The 9,269-nt window shown below is 35.4% G+C and overlaps 1 protein-coding gene across 4 annotated transcripts in view; it reads right to left on the reverse strand.

Moving 5' to 3' along the window:
* Positions 1 to 1,955: 1,955 nt before the first annotated feature.
* LOC136818498 (EEF1A lysine methyltransferase 2-like) overlaps positions 1,956 to 9,269 on the reverse strand; it is a 43,955-nt gene continuing 36,641 nt past the window's right edge. The window contains exons 8-9 of one of the 4 annotated variants that reach the window (XM_067074838.1): positions 3,320 to 3,519; positions 1,956 to 2,204 (exon numbers count right to left, since the gene is read on the reverse strand). In XM_067074838.1, coding sequence (XP_066930939.1) covers positions 2,016 to 2,204; positions 3,320 to 3,519 — 389 coding nt within the window. In that variant the 3' untranslated portion in view covers positions 1,956 to 2,015. Of the gene's footprint in view, positions 2,205 to 3,319; positions 3,520 to 8,905; positions 8,988 to 9,269 lie in introns of those variants that run through there. The other 3 variants (XM_067074839.1, XM_067074840.1, XM_067074841.1) reach the window with 3 other exon arrangements.

The following is a 9,269-nucleotide window of genomic DNA, read 5'->3' on the forward strand; positions in this document are numbered from 1 at the left end:
TTTTGTTGTCTTGGAAAGGTTAGAAATTCTACTCTAGCTCTTTGGGCTTTAAACTTTATTCAGCCAGTGGGGGTAAAATTTTGAACTGTAACTCGATGGGGATTGAAATTCCCATCTTTTTCTTGTTTCAATTCTATTGTTTTACGAGGATTCCCCTTATTGGGGACTTAGGTTGTGGTCATTCGTAACTTCTCTTTAATTCTTAACAATAGAATTACCAAGCTGGCACACAACGTTAAACTAGCGATATATGGATGTGAACATTAGATAAACGTTGAAAAAAGTGTGAGCTGGGGAATTGGGCTTTTCCGGAAATAATTTGAATATGGGGGGTGGAGGATATAACATTTTTTGGAAATTTATCCCCCGGACAAGCATTAGTTGACCCCCTGGACACTCAAAATTATCCCCAAACAGAGGAAGCTTACCCCCGGACAAGGAATATTTTGTAGATTTTTCACTACCCCCGGACACTAGCGAGTTTATGTATGTGTGTTTTTCTGTGACGGAGACGGTAAGGTTCTAATTTGGCTAGATCCCTAAAAACTGAGGACGGCGGTAAATCAGCACTTTTACCGTCCTTGATTTTGCGGGTCAGAACTGCGGGTTATTCCAAATTGCTTCAGTCACTCTACCGTCCTCAAAAGAGCAAATACATAAACTCGCTATTATATCCTCCACCCCCCATGTATGAACATATTCTGGAAGATCCCATTATTAGTATTTCAATGTATGACTAAAATATATCTTTTCGGTTGTTACCATAGAAACAAACGGGCTGGAACAAGAAAGCATACAATGGCGCAATTTCAGGAAGGTTGGATTTCCATTCCAATGAAAAAGACGTTGACTATTATGGAGGAGATCTTCCTGAACCTTGTTAAAAAACACCAAAACGAAGGAGTGTGTCAAAGTCTTGTTAACATTTTTAAAGTTTGAGAAAGCTGAGTTAGAGTTTAATTAGTTAGAAATTGATGATATCAGATGTGCACTTAAGGCCGGTTTCCACTTTCGTGCAACATGAGCGAAAACTTTTTGACGTTTTTGTAAGGTCGGTTGAAAAATGGAGTATTTCCATTGGTCAAAATTGATGTAACGGATGAAAAAAGCAGAACTTCCTTAAATTTTTTTTTGTTCGCGCAAAACTTTTTTATGATGACGTAATCTTTCTTTCAGGCAAAAAAGGTTATGACAAAAACTGACGCTTATTTCGCGCGAAAGTGGAGACCGGCCTTTAAGATATATAAGTAAAAAAATCCTTGCAACGACTCCAGAGATTTGAATTGACGTCAATGGGCCATTCCATTGTATATCCATTCAGGGGTTGAACGTAAATTTCAAGGAGGTAATCTGAGAAGAATTTCCAGGTGGATCTTAAGAAGTATATTTTCATTTTTCCAAGGAGGGTAAAAATCTATTCTAAAATTTTTAGGAGGTAAGATACTGATTTTAGTTCGCCCACCGTCACAGTTAAGGTATGGTAAGAATTTTCCCAAGAGTTTCTTTACAAATTTTCCTATTTTCCAGAGGGTGTCGAACCATTTTCAAGAATCTTTATTGACTTAAAAAGGATCGTCCAACCCCCCCCCTCCTGTATGGATTTTAAATGGAACAGCCCAAATCGTGCTTGTAAGCTCTAACTAAGCCTCCTCACGCCTTAAAGGTTGATATGTGTAATAAAGTATTCCATATTCATGACGTAAGCTTTTTCAACAGAAACAAAAAAATACCAGTGGTTACAAGTCATCTGGTTACTTTTAACTTAATAAGTCGAAATCACCGGAATTTACTGAATCTATTCTTCTTTCTCTATAAGATTTTAAGACTGCGTTCAATTTTATTGAAAATAATTTCTGGTATTTTTGGAACACAGAACAGACTTTTCAAATTCACTCCTTCGTTTTGAAAAATAGTTTTTTTTTGAAGCACTAATTTTTTGGAAATATTGTAAGCCTGAGAAACACGAAAGTCCCTTTTGTAAAATTATCAACTTTGAAGTAGACTCAAAGTTTCTCTCAAAAATTACAATTCCAAAAACAATATACTAATGAAGTCATTATAAAAAATACTCCAATAAATGTCTTTCCTGGACGAATTCCTCTTGATGAATTTTCCGTTGGGCTGTGTTGATGTTTTTGTTGACGTATTGTTCGTTTCGGTGTTGTTATCATTCCGTTGCAAAAATCTGTGTCGCATAATTCGAGCTGAAAAAAAATAATTCATATTGTATTTAAGTTTTTTGTCTTTAATCAATCTTGTGTAGCTAATAAACGCCCTGTCCCGCCCTCTCCCTGCGTATTATAAGCTTTTTCATGTTATTACTAGCGTAAGATAATACACTGGCATTTATTCTTGTGTAGCTTATAAACGCCCTGTCTCCACGCCCTCTCATAATCTTTTAGACTTTTCTCGCCCATCTAACTGTCTTCTAATTTTTTGATAAACATCACTTGCCTCGTTTTGAAATTATTGCCAAGGTGATTAACTCCCAGCGGATTTTATTAAAACTACTTTCTATTTATAAAATAAACAATAATCATTCACTGTTCTTAACTCGAAAATCTTTATAGTCCCTTCAGTTAACAATACCTTATAAACTTTACTCATGGCGTACTAAATCTAGATTTACAACGCCATGACTTTTCTCCATTTCTTTAACTCGAACAAATTTGTATGCGTGTTCGAGTTATTGAGACACTCCACTGTAGTATTATTAGAATACAGCGCTCTTTTTTAACTCCATGTTCACACGTGACAGTTGTGTTTTGCTCCGAAACGGAATGAAGCCATTCTATTGGTTAAAAGTGACGTAACACTTGAATTTGTCTGTACGCAGACCCATATCTACAGCTTGTCTTTTCTCATTTGAGAATTTTCAAACCAACCGCTGCGATGGAGTATTGGTGAGAGAGGGGAGACGATGAGAGAAGAGTTGCTATATATAAATCACACTTCATCGCAGAGGTCTTCGTATGGGAATTTTTTTATCAAACAGACAATGCGCACAGAGTGTATTACGAAGCGATAAACGTGAAATACAATCTGGTACAGTGTACACTTGAATGTAAAGGCCGGTCTTCAATTGCGTGCGCTGCGATTGCACCTTTTGGCTTTTAACGTGGATAGCCCAATAATCTATGACTTTTAGACAGTCTTTCGATTGTTTTCACGGGGTTCACGGCCAGCTGGCTTCACTCGCTATCTATAAACTGAACGGAACATTGGAAGGAGCGGGGATTCACGAACCCCTGGTTTGAGACAATGACGCCTTTGACCACTTGGCCATCACTCCTTTTTTTAAACATGGTCTCAATCTCACCTTACACGGCTCCCCAACAATGATTTTGCAAGTTTCAAAAAGTCTACGTGGAACACAATATTTCTTGATTACATCACCCAAAGTCAACTTTCCACATCGAGCACGGGCTAGATGACAATCTTGGAATGTTGATTCTCTCTCACAGGCTGGTTCACCTATCTTGTTTTCGCAATCGAAACATTTGATTGACTTGTTGATATCTAAAGCAGAAAAGGAAGGAAAAATCCTTAAAGTTACGTGGTTTTCCAACTCACACGTGCGTACTATGCAGAGTCTGCTTCCAAAACAGATGTACAAATTGACTTTTCAAAAACCAAAGATCTGAAAGTGAAATAAAAATCTAAATTTTGATAATAATGGTTGTTTTCGGCTAGCTGATTCTGCTATTATTTTTTTTTATATCCGACAATTCATCATCGCTAATGACGGATTTTTGTCTACTGCTCTGGAATTCCACTGCATTTCAAACCATACCCCCTTGGAATGGAAATGGACTCCTCAACAGGGGGTGCACGGTTTTTTTCTGGAAAGACCCAATCTAAATTTTGCTAATAATGGTTGTTTTCGGCTAGCTGATTCTGCTATTATTTTTTTTTATATCCGACAATTCATCATCGCTAACTTTTAGTTATCTTCTAAAGTCTATCACAACAACTCTCATACCCAGAAACATTAGGCTGGAATATTGCCTGGCCTCGGATTGACAAAAATGCAACGAATTTCGTAACAGACCCTTTGGGTTGCTAAAAATAGGGATGTCTTGTAATTTATAGACAGGAAAAGAGGCACAATCACCCTCCTCCGGGGGCACTTAGGCGAAATTGGGTACGGGGACATGCCGCTGGTCAGGATCCTCTTTATAGGCTCTGAAGATATCTGACAGGGTCCCAAATCTACTAATTTTCAAGATGTGTATCTGACAGGGTCGACTTTTGGTGATTGTTGACCATTTTCAAGGTGGAAATTAGAAAATCCTTCAATTTTTCCTCTACTTTTAGTCATCTTTGCCACTATTCAGGTTGAAAATTGGAAACATTTCGATTTTTCGTTCCGGATTTTCTGTATATAATATTGTACGGAAAAATCTCGGGACTCGTAAAATATTTCTCATATTGTACTCACAACTGTCCGATAATTATTACAAATCACGTAAAAAGTATTTTATGTCGGTTTCTCTTAGAAGGAGTCTGAAAACTAGTTCCAAGTTATAGAAAATTTGAATAAAAGAAACTTGTTTTAGTTTGAGTTATATATCAAACCCATTGCAATCGCGTGAGTTTTCGATCAGCACTCTAACCCTACCCCAGTCTTCACATGACTTCTGATAAAACACATGATTAGAAACGTGAAAAAGGACAAATCTAAACTTTCTTTCCAGAAGTTAATTCTCTATTATTACCCCGCCCCAGTCTTTTTACGCACATGATTTCTCAAAAAACACATGGTTTAAAACGTGATAAAAGAAAAATCTCCATGAAAAAATGATAATTTTCCAATCACCGGGAGATTTTCTAAATATATATGTCTGATAAAGAAATTATGAAAATTAGAAGAATTTTTTCTTTTATCAAACAAGGTGAAAACAAGGTACCATGGAGCGAATTAATTGTGCTTTTACGTAAAAAAAAAAATCCTATTTGTGAAGATCTATAAACCCAGCTGGCACACAGCTCGTCGTTTCAACGTTTTTCTAATATTGAAAAGCGTTCATATAACGTTAAATGAACGCTGAAACGACGTTGTGTGACAACTGGGAATTGATATAAATATAAGTTGGGGATTGTTGTAAACTGAAATGGAAGTCAGGCCAAATATAAATTCCAAAAGAAGTTGGATTTTAGTAAAAGGTTTCTAGAATACATGTTTTTTCTTTTATAAGCATAACGTTTATAAGCATATGCAGGCTCAGTTTTTGGTACCTAAACAATGCGTCTATTGTTTGAGAACAATAGAATGCTAAGCATAATGTGAGCCTGACATAGGGACAGACACTTGCTTATAAAAAAAAAACATGTAAATATCGTTGATTTTCAACTTTACATTGTTGCTAGTTCTGCCGCCCCATGGAAAAAACTAACTTGGACTTTTAGAGATTTTTCAAGAAGAATCCTAAGCGTATAAAGTTTACAGATTTTAGGTTGAGGTTTCGAATTTTGCGGTATTGAGATTTCTTTAAAATACGAAATAAAGTAAGTCCACTCAATCAACTTAGGTAAGTCCAGATTTCTCTACACTCCTTTTTTCTACAACTTTCCTAATGTAGGTGTTTCTAAGTTTATAACCATAATCGCATTAAAGTCTTTCTCAAAAGTATAAGTCTGCTAAATCACGTGCCTCACGTGCCCTAGCGCCCTCACTTTTTTACGTGCCTCTAGTGCCTCAGTGCTTCAAGTGCTCTAGTGCCTAACGTGCCTAACGTGCCTTAAAATTTCACGTGCCCTAAAATTCTCAAGTGCCCTACAATTTTCACGTGCCCTAAAATTTTCACGTGCCCAGAAATTTTCACGTGCCCTAAATTTTTTTAGCGATATGTGGTCTTTCTTATCTGTATTTCGGGATTAAGTCGATAGGTACTCGGTATTGGTAATTGACAACTTTTTTAGTGTCTCACGTGCCTCAAGTACCCTAGTGCCTTAAAATTTCCCGTGTCCTAGTTCCCCAATTTTTTAATTAATTACATCAACCTTTGGATAGTTTTCATTTAACTTATGTTGCCTTTCTAAACACAGAAATTAGCTAATTAAAATAGGGCACGTTAAAAATTCAGGGCACTTGAGGCACGCGAGGCACGTGATTTAGCAGACTCCAAAACTCTATTGTTCCAAAGTTAAAAAATCCAATGGGGATGGTTTTGGAGTGCAATGGGGATAAAATCAAAGTAAATTTTCCAGTGGGGCTGAAATTAAAGGGAATTTTCTCAACAGGGATGAAATTCTTAGAAGATATTCAAAATGAACCAACAATGGTGACATTTTATTTTTGCGACAATATATATTTCGATCATCCTCAGGTCTAAAATCAATAAAAACAAATATTAAAAGTCCGTTTAAAAATTTTTTTATCAACATATCTATCTACAAACACTCCTTGAAAAAACACTCCTTGATGAAATTTTTGCCTAATTTTCCAGTGTGCAGCGGGTCTGTGACACGACAGGGGTGTACTCAAAGGCTATTTATTATACACCATTGGAAAGTTAGACTTTTTAAATATTTGAGCCTTGATGAATTTAGATTTATGTTTAGGTTTTTTTGTAGACTAGTAAACTAGTCGGTTATTACTTATAACCTTATAATAAAACTGTCAATCAAATAATGTAAACACTAATTAAATATTCAGCGCGCGTGAGAAAAAAGGAAAATTCAGAAAAGAGACGCAACTTCACCCCATCGATTCTTTTTATTTGGAGCTTGATTTTTTGTATAAGGGGCTGTTTTCAACGACTAGTTTACTAGTCTAGTTTTTTTGCATCTTCGTTGGTTAAAGAATCCAAAAATGACCAAAACAGCAAAAATGACCTTCTTCACAGGGCTTATTTACTTTTGAGACAGACTTTAAATTACCTCTTTTTCACTTAAATCTAAATTTCACTGCGAAGCTGGTCATTTTATTTTTGCTATCTTCTAAGGGCTTTAAGGCTAAGAAAGATACGCACAGATTTGAAATCACCAAGATTCAAATGTTCTACTAATCTTTAATCATTCAGATTATTCTTCTTTGAAATATCTCTCCAACGGTGTATAATCTTTCTAACATAGTATGAATGGGTGCTGAGAAAATAAAACTAAAGTCCACTGCATTTTGAGACAGACTTTAATGAACGAGTTTGCTAGGGGTTCAAGGAACGAATTTCAACATTTTAATAAACGTATCAAGTAGGGAAGACATCTTAAACATGATAATTAATTTGAAACTTAATGTCAATCAGTTGCAGAAACACTCTAATGAACAGATCCTTTGCTAAGCTTTTTGAACAACAAGAACTGTGACTGTTGCGAACAAAAAGTTTTCAAAATTTTCCCGACTTTTTCTGTCAAAAGTTTCTTAACAGATAGAATGAGTACACGTTTTTTTTAATAAGAGTACATTTTATAAGAATGTCCGTGATGAAAATGGCCAAGAAATTAAGAATATGCTAAGAATATCACCATCATGGAATTTAGCAACTGAACCTAAGAATGCCATTTTTAATGCATTTTAACCCTTATATTGCCAATTTCGATCTTAACCTAAGAATACCGTAAGAATATTTGTGGATGATTTTTGCCAAAAAGTTAAGAATATCCATGATGAAATGAAAAAACACCATTCTTATAAAAAAAGCGTGTAATACTAAAATTCTTTTCAAATTGAAATTTCGGTTGTTAATAGTCATTATGGACGCACAGGGGTGTTGTGATTTTCAGATACCTTATCGGGGAAAACTTCGTCGGGGAAAAGTGACGAAATTTTGAACAAGTGACGAAAATTTTCCCCGGCCTTAATGCGTTTACCAACTACCAGCAAGTGACGAATTTTTCCCCGACGAAGTTTTCCCCGATAAGGTATACAATTGCGGATTGGTCATATTTTGGGATAGAAAATCAGAAGAAAATCAGTAGAAATTGAGTAAAATTGGGGAAATATTAAAGGTTTTGTGTTTACATAAGTGTTCCCGTTTCATATCAGTCACATGTATATTGTGCTGAATGTCTAAAAAACTGTTCTTTTCCTTTTTCTAACCAATCTTGCTCCACATCCGTGTCAATCCAATGTGAAAAAGCTTGTGAATTAAAATTGATGAGTAAGCAAACGATATCACTCTTTTTTAAACTCAAAACCTTTAAAAGTGCTCGTAATCTACTAAGGCGAAACCAATTTGATTAGTTGTTTTACGGACCCGGACCGACCCTGAAATTCCAAAAATCGAAATAAAAATAAAATTGATTTTGTTAGTTCATTTTTATTTTCATTATTTTCATTGTTTTTTCCAGACTGCCAAATTTTCAAAATTTCGGTTTCAAAAAAAAGTTTTGAGAATTTTATGTTTAACTTTTCATTTCATTCATGAATTTGACCTTTTTGTCTCTTTTCCTTTTCTATTTCACATTTTTGTCAAGATGTAGTACTGTAGTTTTTTCTGTCTTTATAGGTATTTTACAGGTGGAAATTCTACTTTTATTTTTTTGTCGACTGACCAATCCTCTTTTGTGGGTAGCTTGGCCCGTAAAACAACAAATTAAATTGGCCTCGCCTAACCATTCAAATATAAAAGTAAGAAGGTTCTTGAAAAAATTCTTATCGTGAAACTAAAAACAGCATTTTTCAATCAAATTAATTTTCCATATAAAATATATTGGATTTTCAAACAAACAGAAGAGAGAGACTGGAACACGTTTTTTTATAAGAACATCCTTAATTTGTGAAGCGTTCGGATGTCCTGCCTGAAAAGTTCTTATTGTCAGCATTTTGTGAATATTTTTGCTCATTTTCCTAAGAAAACGGGTTTTTTGGAGTACACAAAGCCTTAAGATGTTCTTAACTTGTTCTTAACATTTTGGCCATTGAAGCCTTATGTTCTTATATAGTTTGTTCTTATAAAAAAACATGTATAAGAATTTCCCAACAAGCATACATGTGGTAACCTGAGATCAGATTGTGATTGTTTTCTGCCCACCACGCTGAAGCTCTAAAGGGATGGGTGAAAACATACAATCTGACGAATATGCTATCTCAAAATCGTAAGGACCGCGTTCGTCTAAAAGGACTGGGGATGACAACAAAATTGCGTGATTGTGTTTACGAACAGGGCGCCGTATCAGTTTTTGACTTTCTGGCGCACAACAAGATTCTTGTTGTAAAATTTTCCGCGGGAGGACTATTTTCCTCAGATGTATAATTTTCAAGTGCCTTCAGAGGTTTACCGTGCGCGTAAGAAAATTATGAACAGCTGTTACCAGGTTAACATGTG

This window comes from Clytia hemisphaerica, unplaced genomic scaffold, assembly GCF_902728285.1.
Source record: "Clytia hemisphaerica strain Z4C2 unplaced genomic scaffold, Clytia hemisphaerica genome assembly, whole genome shotgun sequence".
Taxonomy (NCBI): domain Eukaryota; kingdom Metazoa; phylum Cnidaria; class Hydrozoa; order Leptothecata; family Clytiidae; genus Clytia; species Clytia hemisphaerica.